This window comes from Antechinus flavipes, chromosome 3, assembly GCF_016432865.1.
Source record: "Antechinus flavipes isolate AdamAnt ecotype Samford, QLD, Australia chromosome 3, AdamAnt_v2, whole genome shotgun sequence".
NCBI lineage: Eukaryota > Metazoa > Chordata > Mammalia > Dasyuromorphia > Dasyuridae > Antechinus > Antechinus flavipes.
Genome location: NC_067400.1, coordinates 479,996,920 through 480,023,607, shown reverse-complemented (window position 1 = coordinate 480,023,607; position 26,688 = coordinate 479,996,920). Strand labels below are relative to the sequence as shown.

The following is a 26,688-nucleotide window of genomic DNA, read 5'->3' as shown; positions in this document are numbered from 1 at the left end:
GATAAATGAGGGGATTAGACTAGATTGGCGCTTGAAAAGTTTCAGGTGCCAGCCAGCATCATGGTCAGTCCCTACCCAATTTTGTCATGTACCTGAATGTTTCTGTACAGTCTTACATGAAACTGTATAATTATATTATGCTCTTCCTATTCATTCATGTGACTATTCTGTCATCTGGATAACATAAAATAAATTTTTTCTAGGGGACTAGACAGTACCCAGGATATATACAGTTGTTCTGAACTTCCCTGAGCCTTTTCACAAGTTTTTTTCTAGATACCTCTTAGGACCTTCAATCATTCAAATTTTTTTCTTCACTCTTATCGTCACATTAACACCTTTTTTCTTTTTATCTTCCTTTCTTTGAAAGCTAAAAAATTTATCTTGCTTCCAAAGCAAGTGTGTTGAATATTGGACTACATTTCTAAAGGTTATTTCCATCTCTTAAGATTCTGTGATTCTGAATTAAGAGCTTAGAGTCAGAGAAATAAAAAGGAATAATTTTACTATAATTTTTACTTCATTTACATTCCTAATTCTTATGATCTTCCCCCAACATCCCTCCCCCCACTTTGTTCATCTTTTCTAAAAAAGAAGGAAGGAGGGAAAATCTATGAACAATTAATACTTGTCATTATTTAAGTCTGAATTTAATTGTTTAAAATGATTATGTTCATATTGTCGAATTCTGTTTTTTAATTCCTTTTGCTATCCATTTCCATAACATTGAAAGTTATAATTGCTATTTTTCTCACTTTTATCTTTCTCTTCCTATCTTTTTACATTATCCCTCCTCAGATGTCTCAATTTATTTCTGACCATTGCCTTACTAATTTGCACTCTTATTAAGATTTCCTCCCTTATCCTTTCTCCTTGCCTTCCTGTTCCTTATTCTAGCCATGTTTTATTTTTCAGTTTTATTTTTAAGAATCATCCTGTCATACTCAATTCAATTCTAAGCCTTCTCTGTAAGCTTTTTCAAACTACTTACTAAGGATAAAATTCTTAAGAGTTACATATACTGTTTTCCCATTGAAGAAGTAAATAGTTTGGCCTTAATAATTCCTTTATAATTGGTCTTTTGTATTTATTGTTTTATATTTCTTCTGATTCTTGTAGGTCAAATTTTCCATTCAGTTCTGGTTTTTTTCCTTACAAATATATGAGTCCTAATTCATTAAAACAGTAATTTTCCCCATGCAAGATTACACTCAGCTTTGTTGGGTAAATTATTCTTTGTTTCAAACCCAGCTTCTTTGCTCTTCATGTTCTATACCCTTTAGTGTTTTAATGTAGAAGCTACTAAATTTTATGTTATCCTGACTATAGTTCCATAGTATTTCAATTGTTTCTTTTTAGTTGCTTATAGTATTTTCTCCTTCAAAATTTAGCTACAGTGTTTCTGTGAGTTTTCATCACCATCTCTTTCAAATGCTGATCAGTGAATATTTTCCATTTCTGTTTTACTCTTTAGTCTAAAATTTCAATTTAATTTAATTTTTTATTTTTTTTTTTGCTGAGGCAATTGGGGTTAAGTGACTTGCCCAGAGTCACACAGCTAGGAAGTATTAAGTGTCTGAGGCTAGATTTAAACTCAGGTCCTCTTGACTTAAAGGTTGGTGCTCTATCCACTACACCAACTAGCTGGCCCCTTTAATAATTTCTTGAAATATAATGTCTAAGCTCTTTTTTGGATCATAACTTTCAGGTAGTCCAGCAATTCTTACACTGTCTGTCTTTGATCTATTTTTTCAGTTTTTATAATGAGATATTTCTTATTTTCTTTCTTTTGATTTTTGTTATATTTCTTGATATCAGGGTCTTTAGCTTCTGCTTGCCCAGTTTTAAGTTTTAAGGAGTTATTCTACATAAGTTTTTAAATCTCTTTTTCCAATTGGTTGACTTTTCATATTTTTCTTGATTTTCTTGCATCTTTTTCTCTCTAATTTTTCCTCAATTTCTCCTCTTTGATTTTCAAAGTCCTTTTTAAATTCTTACAACAACTCTTTTGGGACTTGTGGACATTTTACATTTTTTTCTTTGAAATTAAAGTAGCATTTTTGACTTTAATGTCTTCTGAGTTTGAACCCAAATCTTCTCTATCACCATAGATAACAACCAACTATGGTTGGATGCTTTTCCTTTTGCTTACTCATTTTTAGTGATTTATGTTTTGGCTGTTAACTTTATGTTAGAGTCCAGCTTTCATCACAGATGTGGAGAATAATGCCTCAACCTTCAGTTTTTATGCTATTGTTCTCTGAGTTCTACCTGAGGGCCTAAAATCAAGTACTCCTTTCTGCCCCAATCACACCCAGGGCCCCCAGCAATACTGCCACAAAAAATGTTCTTACTTCCTAGTTCTCTCCAGAGGCTATAAGCCCTTCTGCCCTGGAATCCAAACCAGGGACTCTTCTCTCTTACAAGTGACGGCAGACAGCAGATTCTTCGTTCCTCTGCAACCACACATTCCAGCGTGTGCCCACTTCTCACCTCTAACCATAGCCTAGGATAGGGTCTGGTCATCACATGTACGTTCCAAGTCCAGTGCCAGCAAAGAGCCCTGCAGTCCTATTCTGATCAGCCATCTAACCCCCACCCTATCCATGGGTCAGATCAAAAATATCTGAAATGGGTATGGGGGGAGAGGGGCACTAAGTCTGTCCTAATGTCCTCAGAATTGTCTTAAGCTGGACAACTGCATTATCCCAACTTTTAATTATTTTAGCTGTCATAAAGTTCATTTTGAGGCATTATTTTAAATTATTTATGGGGGAATTTGGGAGAGTCAGATAATTTCCTGCCTTATTCTCCCATCTTCCTAGAATCCTTGGATTGACATTTTCTCAACCAAAACTTGTTAATGAGTTTAATGGGTCTTTATATAAAGAAATTTGATCCTGTCCCACAGTGCAGATGAGACCTATTGATTCTCTATAAGGTATTTCTTGGCAAGCTTGTTACATTCTATGGGACATTTTTGGAAAGAATATTTGTTGAAAAGAGGGTGAAGGTGGAACTCGGCCTTCTCCAGGCTGCTTCTAAAAGATGAGAAAGACAATACACAGGTAACTGGCTTCTTCTCTTACAGAGCTTTACAGCCCGAATGCCAAATGCTACTTTTCTCAGCAACTTTTGAGGATTCCGTGTGGCAGTTTGCTGAGCGAATCATTCCTGATCCTAATGTGATCAAGCTACGCAAAGAAGAGCTGACTCTGAACAACATCAGACAATATTATGTTCTATGTGATAATAGGAAAGACAAATATCAAGCCCTGTGCAACATCTATGGAGGCATCACCATTGGTCAGGCCATCATCTTTTGCCAGGTAACACTGGCTGGGTTGAATCCTTTCTGAAGGAGTGTGAGCAGATTTCTCTAGTTCCTCAGCGTTGTGCCATGTATAGACATACCTGGCTCAAACATATTTACTAAATCTGCAATCTTTCTGGAATTGAAGGTAGGTCAGAACTGGGGCATTTTTCATCTCAGAATTCTTGCTCAGTTCCACTTTCTTTCTCCTTTCCCATTCTGCTATTCTGTGGGTTGGACTATATCTTTCCAACTAGTTTAGTGCTCTCTTGTTCACAGGAAAGAAAAATAGGCTGATTTGATCTTGACCCATTTTTGCTCCCTATGATGCCTGGTGAGACATTAGATTTTTTATCTCCAGGATATGCAACAACATACTGAATGGTCTGGTGTCTCAAGGTCCTGACTGGTCTATAAGTGTGGGAAAATAGGATGGCAACAGGATGCCCAGGCAGCTTTTGAATAAATAGAGCCAAACCAGCATGGGAGAGTTGAATAGGAAAGTCAAATATGAATCCCTTCAAAGTGTTGGGTGGCAGGAGAGGCAGTATGATATATAATACATATATATTTTATATATAATACATATATATGTATACATATATACACATGACTGAATCCCTGAATGGACCTTTTTACCCAAAATGTACAAATGAATTTGTATCTGTGAATTGCCTCACATGCTGCATGCAGCATTACAGAATATCAAAATTGGAAGGCACCTCATCAGCCATATGGTATCTAAACAGACAATAAGTGGATCTACCAGCCTTTGCATGAAAACCCTTAGTTTGATAAAATATGCAGTACCTCTCCTTCATCTTTTGAAATCCTCTGATGGTTAGGAAATTTTTCCTGACATCAATCCTAAAAACTACCTCACTGTAGCTTCTATCCATTTCTGTTAATTCAAGTCCCTTTTCCATATAACAGCTCTACCTGTTCTTGAAAACAATTTGAGCTTCATCTCTTCCTTAGGAGACTTAAATCTCCCAGTTATTTCAGCTGATCTTAATGATGTGATTTTAACCCTTTCATGTTCTTAGTCACCTTCCTTGGTATCTTTTCTCCTTTATCAATGTCCTTTCTAAAATGTAGTACCCAAATTATAACTTGTATAAACTTTTGTTTGGTTTTCATTTGCCTGCATATGCTCAGTGATGAGCCCAGGCTTTACAGGGAGCTTGTCAAATTGCAATCGTGCCAGACTAATCATTTCCTTTCTTTGACGGAGTTACTAGATTACCAATTTAAGGAAATTCTCTAGGAATTGTAGTAGAATATAAATAGTATATGAAGAGACTGAATATTCTTTCATGACAGGATAAAAACTACAATTAATTGCCAGTCTTAGAAGCAAGCAGAGTCTGCCTGGTTCTCTTACACCCATACCCTATTAGGGTTCCCCCCGGGTCTCTTCTCTGTAGGTACTGAGTTCAGTCCAACAAGCTGTTGTGGAATAGGTACTTTAGTTAAGGCTCCCTGCCAGAGATTGGAAGTAAGACAGGCACTTACCTTCTACTAGTTACTACCTCTGTCTGACAATCTCCTTCCCACCCCCATCCCTGAGGCTTGCTGCTGTGCTTCGTACCTGCCTTATATCACAGAATCCAGTAGTCCACATCTGTATTTGTCCACTGGACCCAGATGGCCCTGGAGGACAGAGTGAGGATAGTGACCTTGCACAGCCCTCTCTCATTTAAATTCGGTTCACTTACAAGTTGTGACATCCAACTTCCTAATGTCACGGTCCCTTTCAAGATTGAAGGACAAACAACAATCTGTGAGTAATAGTAGCTGCCCCATTGGGAACCCAACTGGCCAGTTTTTGTTGGGCAGTATGGTTTCTTTTCTCCCTCCCTCCCTCCTTCTCTCCCTCTCTCTCTCCCTTCCAATCTTAATTCCCTCTTCTCCCTCTGTTCATATAAGGAATCATACCCTTCCCTACAGTTGCTCTACCCAAAGGAATATACACTTTGATTACTGAAACCTCACAAGTTATCTTGATGTTTACAGATCACTCTGTCTCTAATGGCCAACAATAGGTTCCACCCAAGCCTCACTTGCTCATTGTTTGGGCTCTGATGCCTGAGAGGGAGTTAAATAGCAATTGTTTCTTTGACCAGAAATCCCAGATTGATTTTGGCTTTTTTGTTTATTTTGGTTTATTTTCTTGACTTGGTAAAAGGGGCCATTCTTTGCCTCCTTTCTTACCCAGCTTAATCACTGAATGTGTGTTGCCTCAGTCAAACTGAGTCCTGTTAGAAGACCTTAGTTTAAAAAGGCCAAGGTCTTCCATTGCTTCAGGGCCATCTCTAGTAGTCCTCATCTATAACTTGCCACTGGACTCAGATGGTTCCAGAGGAGAGTGTGAGGCTGATAACTTTGCACAGCACAGCCTTTCCTAACTAAAATCTAATTCTCTTGCAAGTCATGACATCACCTTCCTGATATATGGTCCTTTTCAAGAATGAACAAATGATATCGCAGAACCATGTTTTCCAAGCCTCCCAAAATGACAAGTAGTTTATCTGATAATTTGTGTAAAGTTGTGCCAATGGGAGAAAGATAAAGTTGTTCCTCAGGAGTCTCCCTCCAGTTCCAATGTTATATATGTGCATTATAACAAGAACCTCTGGGAAATTGTATTTGGCCTTCATATTTTATCATTTTATTCTACACATAAAATAATTAAAATCCATAAATCAGTACAAATAATTCATTATACTTACATGGCATTTTTTATGTGCGGTATCTTATTTGAATCTCACAAAAATACTATAAACAAATTTTATCTCCCCCTCCATTTTAAAGAGAAGGAAATTGAGGCCCAGTGAGGTCTCTTAACACAAATTCATACAGCCAATAAATGCTACAGTCAGTATTCAAACCCATGTCTTATCATAAGTGAGGAGTCTCTGAGGTATGGCAGGACTGGAGTCAAAAGATCAGGCACTTGGCCTCTTCTAAGGAATGGATCAGTTAGAGCACCTTTAAAATCTTCAGCTCTAACAACCCAATATATCAGTTTCAAAGACTTTTTTATAAAGAATCATGGGTTATCAAGAATTAGTGTTCTTTCCACTACACCAAAACTGCCTTTAAATGAAATTAATATAAAATCTTCTGTGAGATGAAAAAATTATTAGGTGTATTTTCAAAGTTTTCTATTCCAAAAATATCCCTATATCTTAAAATTTGCAATTCAGTGTGGAGAATATCAAATGTCAACTGACCAAATGAGAATGTATGTACAATGTTTTGCAAACCTTAGTGCTATTATGATGCTTACTGTGTGAGGAGCATTGTGCTGCTAGGTGTCAAAAGACATATCAGGTTTAACTAAATTATGACCCTGCTTTCATTCAGTTTCCAGTCTATTAAGGGGATAAGAAACACTCTGATCTTGATACATGAAAAGTACACCAGAGAGATACAAATAAAGAATTCTAGGAGGTTTATGAGAGGAAGTTGTTATTAACTGGTGGGGACCTGCAAACGTTTAAAAAAACTGACTGCCCTTGGTTGGAAGAAGATTCTAGATGTGGACTTAGCTTTAGTGTTTACTAGTCACTTCTCCCAAGGCCAGGTGTCAGGATGTCAGGTGTAGGATGTGGTACCTCATACTGAAACTGAACTTTAGAGGTCAGGAGGCCTTATTGGACCGTTCCTACATGGATAAATTTCTTTGATTCTAAAAGAAGAGAATTTCACAAGTCTAATGCCCTCTATACCACATCACCCATCATAGTTCCAGGAGATTCTTTTTTTTTTTAAATTCTTCAGACAAGTTCTGAGCATAAAATAACATCCAGGCATGGATAAAGTGCTGGTTTATAGATTTCACATCTTTCTATCAAGGAAGCGCATAATTAGGTACGTTCTTGGACTCATAAGTAGCAAAAGGCAGGACTTGAACACTGGGAATTAAAGATAAATTTCCCAGCTAGGAGCTCTTGAGGGACCTTAAAGGAGAAATGGTTTGAAAAGCTACACAAAAGGAACATATTCTCTCTATATCTCTGTACTCTATGATGGCAAATCAAAAGGTATTTCTCTTAAAAAAAAAAAAATTAAGGTCCTGAAGCAAAAACAGCCCTTCCAGCTTGTTCTGCCAAGACAGAGGGCAGGTGAGGAAGCCACACAGGAGGTGAGGACCTGCCTCTGAGCAAGTCGTGCTTCACCTCTGGAAGCCTGTTTCTTCACCCTGACCCTCTCCCTCTATTTCTGGGGAGTTGTTGTAAATGAGGAGTCTCTGAGGTATGTCAGGGCTGGAGTCAAAAGATCAGGCACTTGGCCTCTTCTATAGAATGGATGAGTTAGAGCACCTTTAAAATCTTCAGCTCTAACAACCCAATACACCAGTTTCAAAGACTTTTTTTATAAATAAGTGTAAGAAATTATTTTTATTTCTTCATTAAAGTTCTATTCCAGCACTATATGGAGGTAAATCTGGGTTCTCAAAAACTTTACCAGCAGAGAGCCAAGTCTCGCAGATTCTACCAGGCAGGAAGAGCCTTAAATACAGACCTAGTGATAGATTGAGAATCTCACTAACAGTTCAACCTTTATTACATGCCTTCTGTGTGCACTAGGCCCTAGAGGTACAAAAGCAAACAGCACAGAATTCTTGACCTCATTAAGCCCAAGTTTGACTCCTAAGTGATGCTCTTTGGGGATGCAGTAGCTAGTGAAACTATTAAAAGTATGGAACAATTAAGATTCTCCTGCAGCCAAGCTTCTGGATGCTTTAAGCTAGGGCTGAAAACTCAGTGCAGAGTAAGTTAACAGGAGCCAGAGTGTAGCCAAGAGAAGAACACAGCAATGATGAGTAACAGCACTACTACTGTATCACAGCTGAGGTGTGTTATATATCCCGTTGCCCGAGGACCACTAGTCTCCCTGCATCATTGTGTGCAATTAGACTACGAATGACCCCACCTTGGTCCTGGTCTACAAGACCTGCATGTCGACAAGCATCACCAACAAGAAACATTCTGTCATTGTGGAGTTCACTGATGTAGAAGATGACCGTGGTAAATGGTGGTCCTTAGTATAATCTTACTGGCTGAAGCAATTCCATTTTCACTAGATGAAAAACACAGTTTATGCTTGGAACACATAAATTCTTCTCCAGGGAGTTTTATTTGATGCTCTTCAATGAGAAAAAGTACAAGACCTTCTCAGAAGCAGCCACAGTTCTGGATGCCTGGCTTTGGTCAGCATCCTTTTGGAGATGGGAGATAAATATACTAGCATGAATGTATTTACAGATGCAGGAACCAAAGCCCAATTCAAGAGCTTCCAACCTTTGGGCCTGTACTACTAGACCTAACTAGGATCCCTGATCATACCACTCCTGTGACATGGATAGTATTCAAAGAGCCCATCACAAACTCAGTGAAACAGGTTGGAAAAATTATAGAGGTTCTTCTGGACTGCAGAAGAGGATGAGAAAGTGAATAATTTCCAATAATTTTGGAAGGGAATAGTGGTTCAGGCCTTAAGGGGGTCATGCTGTCAGTAGTTGACATCAGTGATGTCCAAAGAGCATTTCAATTATGATCAAGCTAGATATACAGTTCTTTGGTCATAGATCGAATTCTCAGAACCATTTGGGAGTTGGAGTTAGAGGGGAAGGGTAAATAGTCATTTTAACTGCACTGTTAATTGCCTCCAATCTTTTTCTAATTCACTTTGGTGAGTACTTCTCACCAGATAAGGGCAATAGATGATAGAAATCCCACAGGCAAACTCCTCTATTATCCCTTGATTTTTTTTCACTAGGCTTTTTCAAAAAATCCAAGCTTCAGCTCTTTTTATGATATCCAAGAATTTGAAATTGAAAGGATGTCCATTATTTAGGGAAGTGCTCAACAAGCTGTGGTATATTATTGTGCTATAAGAAATGATGGGATGGTTTTAGAAAAACCTAGACTTACATGAACTGATTCATAGTGAACTGAACAGAACCAGGAGAATGTTGTACATAGAAACAGCAATATCATATGATGAAGAACTGTGAATGACTTTACAATGATCCAAGACAGTCCCAAAGGATTAATGACACATACTATCTGCCTCCAGAGAAAGAACTGATATTCTCTGAATAGAGATTGAAACATGCTAGCTTTCACTTTCTATTTTTTAATGAAGTCTTATTGTACTACATAATATGGGAATGTTTTACATGATGGTACATGTGTAACCTATATCAGATTGCTTACTATCGAGGGGAGGGGGAAGCAAGGAAGGAAGAGATAGAATTTGAAACATAAAACTTCTTAATAATTTAAATATTGTTTTAAATGTAATTGAGGAATAAATAAAATACATATTTTAAAAATCCAAGCTGGGGGGGGGGGAAGAGTTTTAAATCTGCCTGGATTAGAGCCACCAAAAGAGGCCAGAAATATAAGTGAGAAGGTAGCTTCCTAGTTTCTGGCTGATGGAGAGAGAAGTGGTTATTAATAACTATAAGGAACAACTCTTGGAGTTTGGCCTGCCTGCCCATTTGCAGAGGACATTTCCCTATCCTTTCTACAATATAAACTCTCTACAATATAAACTAGGGAAAAAATCACATTGTTTCTCCTTTCCCAACAACTCTGGCTCCTTCCTGAGCCCTCTTCTGTGGCAAGTTCCTTGTGCTTCAGGGCCATGTGCAGCTGTTAACAAAGACAAAAGGAAACATTATAAAGGAGGGAGATTCCTTGCTGGTGTTAACTTACCTCAAATATTGAAAGTAGGCACTGGCCACAACTATAGAGGGTTATAGTCTAACCATTTCATTGCCAACAATTAAAAACAATGATGTAATGCCACTTAAAAAAATTAATGCTTTATCCATAGAAGGCTACAAAATATTCCTTTGGATTATTAGAGTAAGAAATTTTATCAGTCTCATGACTGTTAGTGCCAGCTTTAATGTTATAGGATCTTAGGCAAATGATTTAACCTGTATATACAGCCATTTGTCCAGGTGTAAAAACGAAGATGATAAATTATACCCACCTTGCCAACCTCACAAAGTTATAGTAAGACACAAATGAGAGAACTTTTTAAAAATTTTGTGATAGCATATTTCCTTCATTTCCAAAGTTGTCCATTTTCCATCCATTGTCCTCTTTATTGTGATACAACATGAAAATAAGGAAAAGGAAAATAAAAAGGTGGGAGAATGGGGAGAGAAGGCAGCTTAGCAAAACTAACCAAGACATTAACCAAATCTGATAGTGTATGTAGTGTTCTATATCCACAATCATCCACCTCTTCAAAGCTTCAAAAAGGTTTAGAAGTATTATATTTTCTCAGTTCTTCTGGGTTAAGATTGGTCATTATAATTACACAGTGTTCAGTTTTTTTTTTTTAATTTACATTTGTCACATGTTTTCTAGATTGTACTTATATTGCTTTGTTTCAGTTCATAAAAATGTTCTTGTACCTCCCCAGATTCATATCTATCATTTCTTATGGCACATTAATATTCCATCATATTTATGTGCCATTTATTTGTTTAATTATTCCCTAATCAATGGGTATCTACTTTGTTTCCAGTTCTTTGTAACTACAAAAAGTGCTATCCATATTTTAGTGTATATGGGACTTTTTTTTCCTATCTTTGACCTTCTTTATACTGGCATATGCCTAGCACTAAAATATATAAATTGAAAGGTATGGATATTTTAGTTAGATTCTTCAGCATTACTTAAAAATTACTTTCCAAAATAGTTAGACCAATTTATAGCTTATCCAAAGTATATTAGTGTACTTCTCTCTCTCTCTCTCTCTCTCTCTCTCTCTCTCTCTCTCTCTCTCTCTCTCTCTTTTTATTATCCCTCCAACACTGTTCTAATCATTATATCCTCTGGGATATAATTTTCTGGGCATGAGGTAAAGCCTCAGAGAGGGTTTTTAAATAGATAAGATAAATTTCTCTTCTTAATTATTTGGAACAATCTTTAAAATAGTTTGTTGTTGTTTTGTTTTTTTGAGAATTGATCTTTTATATCTTTCGACCACTTATTCATTGGTTCTTGATCTCATGTGTGTGTATATGTGTGTGTGTGTGTGTGTGTGTGTGTACATATACACATACATACGTATATATTACATTTTCAAAGCATTTCTACATCTGTAAAGCTCAGGACAAATGTAAGATGTTATCATATTGAGCCTGTCTTTTGGTCTTTGATGTAGGAGAAAGGTAAATCAGTAAAGCATATACTTTTTTTTTGTTTGTTTGTTTTTTGCTAAGGCAATTGGGGTTAAGTGACTTGCCCAGGGTCACACAGAAAGGGTTAAGTGTCTGAGACCAGATTTGAAGTTAGGTCCTCCTGACTTCAGGGCTGGTGCTTTATCCGCTGAGCTACCTAGGTATCCCAGTAAAGCATATTCTAAAGGGTTTACAAGAATTAATGGGAAATGAAAGGATCTTTTTCTCTCTCTCATTCCTCATTTTATACAGCAACTATGCCTTAACCTTATGGATGTATTTTTTGGTTTATTTTTCAACAGACTCGTCGAAATGCAAAGTGGTTAACTGTGGAGATGATGCAGGATGGCCACCAAGTATCTTTGTTAAGTGGAGAGCTGACAGTTGATCAGCGGGCTTCAATCATCCAGAGGTTTCGTGATGGGAAAGAGAAAGTCCTTATAACCACCAATGTCTGTGCTCGAGGTGTGGATTTTGATCCTTTTTTTGGTTTTGTTTTATTTTTTAGATATAGAGATATTGGCTATTTTGTAAAAGCTTCAGGTTCTCATAAGCATTCTTTCCAGGTTTATCCTCAAGGTTAAATTCTTCATCTTTGTTATCTGCAGTCTTCTCATTCATCCCTCTGAAACCACTGTGGGCCTAGAAGAACACAGATGGATGCATTTTTTGAGAAAGGAGAATTTAAGTTGATGGCTTCATGCTTTTCACTTCAGCACCGGAAGGGAATATTTTAATGTATTTGGCTTTATAGGTGTGTTTAGGACTTCCCCTCCATACATATTTACCTTATAGACAGATTTAGCAGTTATCTGTTTCTAATCCAGCTTTGTTAAAGATGCTAGATCCAAAATAGGTATTTCATTTATTTGAAAGCAAACTTGGCTTCCCCATTGAATAATAATTCCATAAAATATTTGGTCATTTATCAATTTTTTCTCCTGGGAAAAATAGTGGGACTTGTTAGTCAGAATCACTTGTCAATATTTTTTCTCTTTCTTTCTTTGTCTCTCTCTAGGCATTGATGTGAAACAAGTCACAATTGTTGTGAATTTTGATCTTCCTTTAAACCAAACTGGTGAACCAGACTATGAAACCTACCTCCATCGAATAGGACGAACAGGCCGCTTTGGGAAAAAGGGCATTGCCTTCAACATGATTGAAGTGAATAAGTTGCCCTTACTTTTTAAAATTCAGGATCACTTCAGTAAGTAACATATTCTCCATAAAGTAAATTATATCTTTTTTGGTCATAGTTCAAATATATCCTCCTTCTTCTTGCCTCATTCCTGTCCCCAAACATAGACCACAATTGCAAAATGAAATATTGCTGAAAAGAACAAATATATACAATATATACACTTATAGATAATATCATTAGCAAGACCCAGGTATGTAACTTAGAATCAAGAGACTTACTTCACAAAAGATTGTGAAGATTCAGATTAGTTTGCCACCAAAAAATGTTGTTACACTATGGAACTCTGGAGTCAGACAGCATGTGTGGATTTTGCTGACACATTCCTCAGACAGAGCCATTGTAACTGGCTTTCAGGATCCTTAAGTGACAAGAGTTTTAAAGTTAAGAAGCATAGTATTCCACAAAGTCAGATGTACCCAGGCACTGACCCACCTGTGTATGTATCATCATTCTTCAGTTATACAAAAATGTATGCTTTTATTAGTGTGGACACATCCTGCACTTTTTACCTACTCCAGCAGATTTTTATCACTTTCTATGGCCAAAATAATGCAATACCTGATGACCAAATTTTTGATGACAAGATGTTCTCTGTGTAGTTCAGATGATTCTCATATAAGTTTTTATTCAAGACCTTTCTAGCTTGGTAGGACCTCTAAGGTTTTCTGCCAGTAGTAGCTTTGAGAGCCAGAGTGAGACATTGCAATAGGACTTTAAAAGAAGCATATCAATACCAATACTAATTGACCTGAGAACAGGGATTGTTTTTGCCTTTCTTTTTGTCACCAGCCTTAGGATGGCACCTGGCGCACAGAATGTGCTTAACAAATACTTAGGTACTGGTTGAGACAAAGTAACATTTAGTCATAGTAGATAAATATTGATTCATTCACAAAGCACTCTCAGTCCCATTGTATAGATCTTGACTTGAACTTTTAACATTCTTTTAATTACATTTTTCAGCTCTCAAAACATTTATTTTTTCTTGATGCAACCTCACCATCCCCCCTGGGGAGGAAAAAAGGGAAAACTCTTGTAACAATTATGCATAATCAGGCAAAGCAAATTCTTACTTTGGCCATGTCCAAAAACACATGTCACATTCTGTATCTCCAGTCCATAACCACTGTTAGGAAGTAGGCAGAGTGCTTCATATACTAGTCTCCTGTAATCTTAGTTGGTCATCTCCTTGATCAAAATTCTTTAGTCTTTCAGAGTTTGTTTTTATAATGTGCTTAGCAGGAGCAGTGGATAGAGTCAGTGGAGGCAGCCCTGCAGTCAGGGGAACCTGAGTTTAACGCCAGTCTCAGATACTTGACACTTACTGTGTGATCCTGGGCAAGTTACTTAACCCTGATTGCCTTGGGCCTCCCCCCACCAAAAAAAAAATACGTAGTTAGAGCATATATTGCTCGCTGGTTCTGATCCCTTCACTCTGTATTAGGCTATACAAATCTTTCTAAGTTTCTCTGAAATTATCCCTTTCTTAATTTCTTCTAAAATTGTATATGAATATTATAAATATTATATGAATACATAAGTTTGTTAATCTATTGACACGAGTTGAATGGTCTCTGGTTCTGTCACCTCAAAAAGAGCCACTACAAATATTTTTATACATAGGGGTCTTTTTCTCTCTTTGATCTTTTTATGGCATAAGATGTGTATGTTTGAGTCAAAGGTCATGCATATCTTAGTAACTTTAGGGGCATAATTCCAAATTGCTTTTAACAAATATACTTTTAGGAAAGATAAGATAGTCAGTTGAAATAGTGGACTAGATATTTTGCAGTAACCTTTTTGGCTAATTTATCCAAAGTTCAGAAGTACCCAAGGTAGTATCAAGCAGCTGGTCAGGGACTGACTATTTTTACTTAATTACTAAATCTTAGAAGTGCCAAGCTTAGTAGGAAAGAATGAATTCTTTTCTTTTTGAGAAGATGGAGCTTATTAGCGTTAATTGAGTTGGCCAGGATCACACAGCTAGTATCTGAGACTAAATTTGAACTCAGGTCTTCCAGACTCTGGGGCCAGGATGCTATCCACAGTGCCACCTAGCTGCCCCACAGAGGGAATTCATTTGAAGGATATTGTATATACACAGAGATACATATGTGGATATAGATCTATACTGTGATGAAGGTAGAATAATTACTCAAATTAATGTAAGGGAATCTGATTTTTATGTACTGGTTCTAATTCCATAACTTAGATAGATGTTCATGGCCTTATAAGGGAGAACAGATTGAGGGTGTCGTCCATCTAAGCTGGGTTTGTCTATGTGGATTATGTGGTTGTCAGGAAGATGTGAATAGGTACTTTTAGAATATCACCTTACTTTAGTTACTGCAATGGCACCATCACCCCAGGCTCAGTTCATAAACCTCTCTGCCTTAACAAGCTTTAAGAGTTGCTGTGGCCAGACTTTTCATCACTGCAATCCAGGTGATGAGCATTTGCAAATTTATTCAGCTAGCCCGGACCTCAGGAGATTACTTATAGTCCGTGTGTAGGCCCTGCCTTAGCGCCTTTCTGCAAGAACCCAGGGTCACCTCATCAGTACAGTAATGGAGCAAATCTCATTGCCGTCTCTGTTATTTCTAGTCGTCTTTGCAAAGTTTCTGACAAAGAAGTTACTTTAAGTGCATCTTGTTGATTAAAAGTGCTATCACTGTGTAATTCGGAATGGTTGGATAGAATTCATGGATTTTCTGCCTACAGAAATGGTATTGACTTGCCCACTGTGTCCTTTTACATTCTTTCAGACAGCAAGATTAAGCAACTGGATCCAGATGACATGGATGAAATTGAAAAGATTGAATATTAAAGTGAAGATTTAACAGGGGGTTTACAAAACACATATGCGTTTATGTGTACATAAACAGGTTCCAGAAAGCTACAATTGTAATTTGATTGTTGAGGCTTCTTCAGAAGGAAAACTCATGTTTGTCATGCAGCAAAATAAAGTTCCGATGGTCTTAAGTTTTAGTCCCTAACTCTTCTTCAAAACAGTTAAATATGACAGCATTGGCCAAAGACTGAAGAGCACTTTCTGACCTGGATTTGTCTTCATCTTTTTACTAGTAAATATATTTTTTGGGGGGAGGGCTTCCACATATTCCACAGTGCACTGATGAATCTAAATAAATAAATCCCTTGAATTTTGCCAGTAGATGGCTGTAGAGTCTTACTAGTCTTTTATCCTTGTGACGACAGCACCATGAGCTTCGGAGCTGAAATGAAAAGATTAGTCAGTATAACAAACTGGGAGCTTATCTTTTGTGTGTCGTTTCCTACTCTCTTCCCCTTCCCCATCACCATCTTGGGTACCCTGCTCTATTTTGGGAATACTTTAAGTCATTAATTTTAATTAACAAAAATAATTTCTATTTATAGAGCACTTAAAGATGTGCAAAGTACCTTTCAGCAGACCTCTGAGTAGAATTCAAATCTAAGTACTCTTTTTAAAAATGTCTAAACAGAGATCCTGAGAGGATAAAGAAGTGATTTACCCCTGGCCACACAACTAAGCATGTTATCTTGGTCAGGATTCACACCAGCAGCATCTAGAGCTGATTATAGTGCTCTCTCCACCATTTCCTGTTGCCTCTGCATTTCCATAGATTATTACCAAGCCCATACTGTGTGTGGAAGGCTATGAATTATGACAATCTACTGTTCCAAATGCCATAGCAAACAGCAAAACTTTTTTTCTCTTTTTGCCCCAATTATTTGATTGAAAAAAAAAAAAAAAAAAAGGACCAGTCAGGTCATTCAATTGAGGGCTATAAAAGCAGAGATATCCTAGGTCCTCTCCCGATACCTATAAAAGGTTAAGAGTCCTCTAGCATGTTGAGCAGATGTTCTGTGAACATGAACAAGAATCACACGGAGTGAGAGAGATTCAATCTGTGCTGGAAAAGGAAGCCCTAAAGAATCAAAGAAACAGTGTCTGTTCTCACTGGCCTTCAAGTTTTAGTGAAGATACAGTGATAACTCACAGTTTACAAAGTACTGTCCCAAACACGTTCTCATTAACAAACACAACTCTGTGTGAAACAAGTCCATCAGATATTTTGTAGATGATGCACGCCCAGGAAGTAAATGACTTGGCAGAAATCCCACAGCTATTAAAGCCAGGAGGTCAGGGAGAATTCTCACCTATTAAAGGACCACTATTCAAGAATTGGATTTTAAGTCTGAGATTTTTATTTGGAATTCCAGGTGTCTTCTTGTACCCTCCTTTGGAATCATTTGTTTCTTGAATACATTTACTATTTAAAATGAACCCCCCTCCCCCAAGTTCCAAAAGACAGGAATCCTCCCAGGGTAATTTGCCAGCTTCCCACCCCAGCAACATGCCTTCCTTCACATCCTCCTGTCCTTTCCACTTACCCATTCCCAATGCAGGTGCCATAAATGATCAGTCCTTACCCTTACCTGGTATTATGACTAATGAGGAAGGTGATATCTTTACACTCATGTCAAAATGGATTTTTGTTTTATGCCCATTATAAATATTTCTATTTTAAAATATTTGTAATTCTTTTAATTTATCTTCCACTCTCATTGTTATGAACAGATGGGAAGTGGTAGGTATTTACCTTTCCCACAATTTATGAAAAATTAAATAACATGTCTTAGTCCTAAGTAGTTATCCAGCAGAGACAGCAGCAAATAATGCAGAAAGCCCCAGACCAAAGCTATGTTTTTTCTCTTATTGTCAGCTTCCACTATTTGTTACCATTTTCATTAGTAAAATGGGCATGATAATATTTGCATGATTTACCTTGACTTCCTCCCATCACAGGTTGGTGGAAAGACTTAAATGATAGTGCTCATCAGTTAAAGGTTCTGATAAAGGCCTCATTTCCAAAATATATAGAGAACTGACTCAAATTTATAAGAAATCAAGCCATTCTCCAATTGATAAATGATCAAAGGATATGAACAGACAATTTTCAGAGGATGAAATTGAAACTATTACCACTCATATGAAAGAGTGTTCCAAATCATTATTGATCAGAGAAATGCAAATTAAGACAACTCTGAGATACCACTACACACCTGTCAGATTGGCTAAGATGACAGGAAAAAATAATGATGAATGTTGGAGGGGATGCGGGAAAACTGGGACACTAATGCATTGTTGGTGGAGTTGTGAACGAATTCAGCCATTCTGGAGAGCAATCTGGAATTATGCCCAAAAAATTATCAAATTGTGCATACCCTTTGATCCAGCAGTGTTTCTATTGGGCTTATATCCCAAAAAAACACTAAAGAAGGGAAAGGGACCTGTATGTGCCAAAATGTTTGTAGCAGCCCTGTTTGTAGTGGCTAGAAACTGGAAAATGAATGGATGCCCATCAATTGGAGAATGGCTAGGTAAATTGTGGTATATGAATGTTATGGAATATTATTGTTCTGTAAGAAATGACCAGCAGGATGAATACAGAGAGGACTGGCGAGACTTACATGAACTGATGCTAAGTGAAATGAGCAGAACCAGGAGATCATTATACACTTCGACAACGATATTGTATGAGGACATATTTTGATGGAAGTGGATTTCTTTGACAAAGAGACCTGAGTTTCAATTGATAAATGACGGACAAAAGCAGCTACACCCAAAGAAAGAACACTGGGAAACGAATGTGAACTATCTGCATTTTTGTTTTTCTTCCCGGGTTATTTATACCTTCTGAATCCAATTCTTCCTATGCAACAAGAGAACTGTTCGGTTCTGCAAACATATATTGTATCTAGGATATACTGCAACATATCCAACATATAAAGGACTGCTTGCCATCTAGGGGAGGGGGTAGAGGGAGGGAGGGGAAAAAAAATCGGAACAGAAACGAGTGTCAATATAAAGTAATTATTAAATAAAAATTAAATTAAAAAAATGATAGTGCTCATAACAATGAAGCACTACATTTGAAGAGGGAGGGATTATTTTTTGTTATAGGATGAGGCCTTTTGGGGAATTCAAAACCTGTTAAATTTACAGTAAGTTTAAAAATATCATTCCTATATATATAAGATGAGAGTGGCCCAAAAATACACAATGTAACTAACTAGGAAGGCAGGAATTGAAGTGCAGGGACATCATTTGGATTTACCTTCTTCCTAGGTGTTTCTCTTCTTTTTCATGTATTATTTCTGATCTCCCAGCACAAAGTAGAAGTCGATGTACGTTGGTATTTAAGAATTACAAAAAAATTCAGAGGTTATTCATTCTGCATCTTCCCAATGCAGAAATAGTTCCATTTCCAACTAGTCATCTAGTCTTTGATGAAATATATTAGTATAGTGCCTCACAGCATAGCCAATTCTATTGTAACATAGCATTGTTTTTTTTCAATTAACAGTATTATCTTTTCTCCTTATAATATCCATAGGCACATTTCTCTTATCCAAAAAGTTTCAATCTTTGCTGAAAATTTCTGTGACAAAGGTCTCATTTCTAAGATATATAAAGGAAGTGATTCATGCTTGTAAGAATAAAAGCCATTCTCTAATTGATGTGGTCAAAAGGATATGAATAGGCAGTTCTCAAGAGCAGAAATCCAATATATTAATAGTTACATGAAAATATTCTTCAAATCACTAATAATCAATTATTGTTAAAATGTCAAAATGTAATTGTTAAAACAGTTCTTAAACCGAAATGAGTCGCCAAGGGATTTCCCACACATTGAGTATCATTCTCTGCTCAGAAGAGGGTTGAGTAGGACTCTTTTTTTAACTAGACTCCATCAATCTTATAATGTCCTAAACAAAATTTTATTTGGTTTGCTTTCCTCCCTCCATCCCCACCCCAGTTTATATCTCTGAGAAAAATCTGCTACTGGTTATCTTTAGTTAGCCCCCAAGCCTCCTAGTAACTTCTGTTTAGTGACAGTTCTCACAGGGTCTGCAAACAGTGGACATTCTTCTTACTTCCCCTTTGCCCTTCTCCTTATATCCTTTTGTCTGGCCACCTGGGAAGCAGCAAAACCATGCTCCTCTCTGTGTGCAACCCAGCTGTCTTAACATTGGTTGTCCAGTTTGGTTAGTCAGTACCTCTCTGGGCTGTCTCATTCAGCTCGGATCACTGCCCAGAACTGGAAGCAATTTTCACATCTCCACCGATTCCATAGTCAAGGTCATCCCCCTCAGTCATTGAAAACCTGGAGAAGAATTAAATAGAGAGAGGAGAAACAGCCAGATGACTTCAGTACATCTGTGAGTTGGGTGAATCAGCTGTGTGTTGTTTGGCATTAACCATTAGAAATCAGTCCATTAAAAACCAGTAGGTGTTTCTCTTGGCCAGCTTAATGCTGTTAACATATTGGAATTCATTATTGTGTTGGGCAGCAACAGGGATTTCTAGCGGGGGTTGTAAGTGAGCACCTAGCAAGGGGCTGAACATACCATGGTATTAGGAGCTGGAGCTAAGTCTTCTAATAGGAAAGGCAAATATATTGGCCATAGTCTAATGGTGTGGCGGGAAAGTCTTGGACTGAGAAATTGTTCTTGGTTTTTAGAAAGTGTCAATCCTCTTCAGCTGGGTGACCATGAAAATTTCTAGCTGTTGGTCTCCATGTGGTCAGTGATGGAAAAGGTTAGGAAACTGTTGGGGGAAAATTAACAGTTCTTTTCCAAAAGAGAAGAGTGTGAGAAAGAAAGATATTTTTTCAAAGTTCAAAGAAGTGTTTCATCTTTTGAAGAGACCTTTTAAGTCACAACCTTTACCCATCATACAGCAAGCAAAAAAAAAAATCAGCTAATTAATGCCCAAACTTAAGTATTAATTTACTCTGCTCTCTTTCACCCCTATGACAGGGTCTATTGGTTCTAAATCCCAGATTCTGTTCCCTGCCAGTACTTTTCAGAATTCACATGTTGCACTTTGGTGACACATGTTAGGAGCATTAATGATTTTCCCAAAAGATCAGCAAAGAAATCACATCTTCAATCCATCTATCCACACACCTTTTGAGGAATAATAATATCTAATGATTTGTGACCCCCCTAAATGAAAGCAAATTGATGAACCTACTCAGAAATATAAAACCCCAATAATTTGAATTGTATCTGTTGTAATATCAGATCAACTCTTAGAAAGTGTATGTTTATATAACTAATATTTAGTATTGTGCCTGCTATCTGGAGAGAATTGTGCTTGGTAGTATGGAAGATAAAACAATGGATAAAATTAATGTTTCCTGCCTTCATGGAACTTATAGTCTAATAAGGGGATAAGACAAAAATAAGGTAATTCAAAGTAATGTAGAATAAATGCTTCTAAGCAAAAAGAAAGAAGAAAAAGAATCTAAAGAGTCAGAGGGTTATCTAAATTTGAATTGGAAATTGGAGGTTAGAAAAATGTGTCAGGGAAATCCAAGCTATCAATTTTTTGTTATTGTTATTATTCATTCATTCAATCATGTGCCTTCATGACCCTATGGACATAGCACACATATAGTCCATGGAATTTTCTTGGCAAAGATATTGGAATAATTTTCTATTTCCTTCTTCAGTGAATTAAGGTAAACAGAGATTAAGCAATTTGCCCAAAGTCACACAGCTAGTAATTGTCTAAGGCAGGATTTGAATTTAGGTCTTCCTGACCCCAGACCTTTCACCCCACTGAAAATGACCTTTCCTGAAGTCCTTCTAACCTACCTTGAGCTGGAAAATTGTTTCATTCCATCTTTTTTTAGGTTTTGTTGTCCCAGACTTTGTTCAGAGATTTGGTTTCTTTTGGTTCTCAAGGGAAACTGAGAGAGCTTGAACTGCTTCCTGGCTTCACTCTGCCATCTTGGCTCCATCCCCGGAATGGCTGAACAAGTTGTGATATATGAATGTAATGAAATACATTTGTTCTGTTAAAAAATGATGAGCAGATGGATTTCAGAAAAACTTGGAAACTTACATGAAAGGATGCTGAGTGAAGTGAGCAGAACCAGAAGAATATTGTACACAGCAACAGCAACTCTGTGAGATGACAATTATGAATAATTTGACTATTCTTAGCAATACAATGGTCCAAGATGATTTCAAAAGACTCACGATGGAAAACGCCATCCATAACCAAAGAAGAACTGATGAAGTCTGAATGCAGATCCAAACACACAATTTTCACTTTTTTGTTTATTTGTTTCTTCTTTTACAACATGACTAATGTGGAAATATATTTAACCTGATTGTACATGTATATATCAGATTTCTTGCTATCTTGACTAGGGGGAGGGGAAAAAGGGAGAGAGAAAAATTTGGAACTCAAAATCTTCAAAAAAATTTTGAAAACTATCTTTACATGGAATTGGGGTAAAATAAAATATTACATATAAAAAAAGAAAGAGTGAATAAACATAGCAGTATTAATAAAAAATAAAAATAAAGGGATGACTATAAACTGAGGAACTGATGGACAAAGTATATGAAGTAATGAAATACTATTGCATAGTAAAAATGATGAAGAGGTCATTTCAGAGAAGCCTGGTAAGATTGAAGCCTGCAGATTGAAGCAGGCAAAATCAGAGAATAATTTATACTGTGACAACATTGAAAAAAGGAATACATTTGAAAAACTTAAGAACTCTGCTCAATTTAACAATCATGATTCCAGAGGATCCGTGATGAAAAAAAAAAACTATATATTTTCTTACAGAAATGTGATGTACTCAATGAGACATACTTTTTTGGATGTGACCAATATAGAAAATTTTTTTTGTTTGATTACACCTATTTGTCACAAGGATTTTGTTTTTCTTCTCCCTCTTCTTATCTTTAGAATGGAATAGAGAAGGTGGGAAGGGAAAAATAATACAAATTTTTAATGAAAACTTTAAAAATATGTTAGAAATAGAAAGGAAAAAAGATAGGCCATTGAGTAATTGAGACTTCCCCAAAATGGTGGAATTGGGCCCTCTTAAAAGGAAATGACTTCTATTTCAAAAAATGTTTACATGCAGGTATCACAAAAATCATCAAATTTTGAAAGTAGGAAAGGAACTATTGTGGTTTTGTGGTCTATTCCACAAAGATCTATTATGATCTATGCTTACTCTAACATACCCAAATAGTCATGCAGCTTTTGCCAAAAGACCAAGGAGAGAATTCACCACCTCTCAATGCAACTCATAACACTTTGGATATCTTTAATTGCCAGAAAATTCTTCATGATATCAAGTCTAATTTAGTTCTTTTGTAACTTCTACTCATTATTTTTGTTTTAACCTATGGTGCCAAACAGAACAAGGTTAATCTCTCTTCCACATGACAATCCTTCTCATATTTAAAGACAGTTATCCTCATTCCCAGTTATCTTTTCTTCAAGATAAACATCCCATTAACTGGTTCTCATATGACATAGGCCAAAGACCCCTTGAACAACCTGGCTGCCTTCCTCTTAGTGCCATCCAACTTTTCAATATAAACTGTGGCTCCCAGATCTAAATGTAATTCTCCATATAAGACCTGTCAAAGACAAAGAACAGAGAAACTTTTTAGTGTCAGAGGGAGGACAGAAGTAATGAGAATTGGTGACACCCCAAGTGAGAGCTTTTTGTCAAGCTGATGCTAACAATAGAGATCCTTGATATATTCCTCACATACATAAATAGAACATACTCAAGGACCTTCCATACCTGATAGCTACTACCCATTTCTGTTAATTCAATGGGCACAAATGATAAAACCAAAAAACAATATGAAGTATATGAGATCCTAGGCAAAAAACTGAAGACCTTAGGGGGCATTTTAATCTCTAGTTACAATTTAAGGCAAAGGCTTCAAAAAAAAAAGAGAGTTATAGATTAGGGAGGAGAACAGCTAGAAAAGATTTCTTAGTATGGCTTTTAGATTTTTAAGCCATGATTTATGCAGATATCTATTGACATTCCCTCTCTCAGACACAAAGAGAGCAGTAGGTAAGTTTTAGGGTTTGATGATAATTACATTCTTTCAAAGTTGGAAAAATATATTTTTTTAAAATATATTTTTTTAATTCTAATTTTTTAAAAGGTGGAAAAAGCAGTAAGAGAAGTTGCTAAACTAGACAAATACATGACCAACAATTCAGACCTATTCCATTGAAGTAGATTAGAACTGATTGGAGATTTGGTAAGGAGAAAGGGAGGAAAGTAATTCCTGCCAGGATTGTTGTGAGGATTAAACAAGATATTTCTACAACTCTTTATAAACCTTAAGGTACTATAAACATACATACACAGACAGACATATACACATCATTTCATTTCTAGGTCTGCAGTAACTGCATTTGTGATGGAGAAAACATAGGTAGAATCTAACATCTCACATCAGATTATGAGAGAATAAAATCAGAAAAAGGACTAATAGGGTTCCATATCTTAAAATTCCACAAAGAAAGTGGGCCAAGGAGGGATAGGAGGAAGCTCTCTGGAAATATAATCCTGAAGATACAGAAACAATTCCAATAAGGAAGAAATAATAAGAACAATAATTGACTTTGATATATTACTTAGATTTGCAAATTGCTTTCCATCCATAACATCCCTGGGTAGGCAAGGTAGCCTAATTGTAATAGCAGGGAAGGCATCCTGAGGTCACAGAAGTAGCATGTTCTAGGGAGTCAAAACCCCTAGCCCTGATCTTGATCATTACCTCCCCTGAAAATGCAGGAGAGTTAGCCCAACATCTGAGAATCCCAGGAATTATGCACCCCCTCCCCTAATTACTGTCCCTACTCTAACGCATCTCCTGCAAGGAGTGAAGTGAGCAACCCTAGTAGAGAAGAGCCCCTCCATCTCTAGGATTATCAATACCAGCTGCTGACCAGCTGCCACAATAGGAAGTTAAACTTAGGAGCCCTGGGAACAGCAGTACCCTCCGATCAACACTCCTTACTAGCTTCTCCATTGCTGCTGCCATCATCAAGAGAAGCAAACCTTGGAGAGTTAATTTGTCACCTGCAGGTTCTATAGCTGTTCTGCAGCCACAGTTACTGCAGACCTAGAAATGAAATGATGTGTATATGTCTGTCTGTCTGTGTATGTATGTTTATAGTACCTTAAGGTTTATAAAGAGTTGTAGAAATATCTTGTTTAATCCTCACAACAATCCTGGCAGGCAAGTACTGTTATCTCCATTTTACAAATGAAAAAAAACAAAGCTAAGTTCCCTCTTTAGATCATACAACAAAGAAGAGATGAAATTAGCTTTGAATCCAAGGTCCTCCTGGTGCCAAATCATCTCATTATGCTGTGCTGCTTCTCATCTTTCACATTCTGCAATCCCATTTGGAAGTCAGACATATAAGATGAGACCAATTGTACTATAAATGACCTACTTAGAAGAAAATGGTTGTCAGTGCCTTGGTCTCTGACCCTGTAGGATGGGGTGTAGTGATGGTGTATATGTGCTAAAAATTCCAAAAAGTGGGATGAGTGTGTACTAGAGATATTGGACACAAATTATATGAAGGAAATGGGTCTTTTAATTTTTTTATGAGCTTAACAATTGTCAACAAGAAAGAACTAAAAATAAGTATTTGCTTTTTTTAAGTGAATGCATATAAAATTTAACAAGGTGATAACAAAGCTACCTTGTTTATTTAACCTTTTGAACTTTCTCTTTTTCCCTCAGTATTTTTTTTTAATGTTTTAGGGACTTATCTCTGTTACTTCCCATTAACACCTTCCTTCCACATAGAAACAAATTCTTTTTTGTGACAAATAAGCGTAATCAAATAACTAAAAAAAAATCAATGCATTGGTGACATCTGAAAATGATATCTCATTCAAATCTCTAGTCCATTACCTCTCTACAAAGATGCAGGAGACATGCTCCATCATCATCCTTCTGAAGTCAAGGTTGGCCTTAAAGGAGTTCTGAAATATTTCCAAGTTGTTTTCCTTCATGTTAATGTGGTCATCATGGAATTGTTCTACTGCTTCTTCTTGTTTCCTTCTATATCAATTCACACCAAATCTCAAGATGAAGCTTTTAGAAGATGGGTAAAATTTGGGTAGGTGAAGAGGAGGGAATATAGCATTCCTTCCATGTTGAGGGCATTTCAAGAATCTTTATATCCTCAGAGCCACAAGGTGACAAGCTTGCCTGGAGCTATCTAGAAAGTAGCAGGAAATAAAACTGTATGGCCAGATAGTGAAAAATATTAAAATATTATCAATTATATTAAGTATTAATAATATTAAAATATTAAATACTAAGCTAAGGAGTTTGAGAAAAATTTGGATGTCTACATACCTCCTATGTATTTAATTTATATTTGCTATCAATTACAGATTAGAAAGATACAATTAGACCTATATAATACATAATCGATCATAATTGCTATCATAATATCATAATCATAATATAATCAGTAATAATCAACATTCATCACAATGCCAGGAATCAAAACACATTAAACACCTACTATGTGCCAGGTACAGGACTAAGTATTAGGGATACAAAAAGGGCCAAAAGACAATTCTTGCCCCCAGAGGGTTTACAGTCTAATGGGAGAGGGAGAATCCAATGATTGCCTGATAAATTATCTTTAATCATGTGTCACTCAGAATTTTAAGAAGTTTTTCTCTGGTGAGAGAAAAAGCTTTAGGTTAAGAACCTTTATAGGTTATCTATCTTTAAGAAAGACAGACCAATTCAAGTGTCTCGTTATAACCCCATTAGGTAGGCTTGAAAGCAGCTGCAAAACACACTCACTCACACACTCACACACACACACACTCACTCACTCACAGTCACACATACAAACTCACCATCAGCTCTTTGGTGCATGTTTTCAGCTCCTCCTAATGAGGTAAGTTTTCTCTCTGGCCGGGAGGTTTTCTAAATGTTTTCCAACAGCATGTGTGAATGTCTCTGGTTCAGAAGAGTTTCAGGTTCTTAGCCACACCCTAGAGGGTGAGATGTGATGGACTATCTCACCTCAGAGTTCAAATGTCACCCCTTGGAACTGAA

At 36.7% G+C, this 26,688-nt stretch overlaps 1 protein-coding gene and 1 long non-coding RNA gene across 6 annotated transcripts in view; one reads left to right on the top strand and one right to left on the bottom strand.

The window, feature by feature from the left end:
* DDX25 (DEAD-box helicase 25) overlaps nucleotides 1–15,890 on the top strand; it is a 27,783-nt gene extending 11,893 nt beyond the window's left edge. For all 3 annotated transcript variants that reach the window (XM_051986729.1, XM_051986728.1, XM_051986730.1), the window contains 4 exons: nucleotides 3,092–3,329; nucleotides 11,831–11,993; nucleotides 12,547–12,735; nucleotides 15,495–15,890. In XM_051986729.1, the coding sequence (XP_051842689.1) occupies nucleotides 3,092–3,329; nucleotides 11,831–11,993; nucleotides 12,547–12,735; nucleotides 15,495–15,556 (652 nt within the window). In that variant the 3' untranslated portion in view covers nucleotides 15,557–15,890. The remainder of the gene's footprint in view (nucleotides 1–3,091; nucleotides 3,330–11,830; nucleotides 11,994–12,546; nucleotides 12,736–15,494) is intronic.
* LOC127554841 (uncharacterized) lies at nucleotides 15,532–26,688 on the bottom strand. Of its 3 annotated transcripts, none has more exons than XR_007952083.1 (6): nucleotides 26,487–26,688; nucleotides 25,519–25,828; nucleotides 21,650–21,711; nucleotides 21,400–21,556; nucleotides 18,852–19,901; nucleotides 15,532–15,962 (listed from the first exon to the last, which is right to left on the bottom strand). It is a non-coding gene; the product is annotated as an uncharacterized LOC127554841 (long non-coding RNA). The 3 variants fall into 3 exon arrangements; XR_007952084.1 differs by having other exon boundaries at nucleotides 19,795–19,901; XR_007952085.1 differs by lacking the exon at nucleotides 21,650–21,711 and having other exon boundaries at nucleotides 21,400–21,599.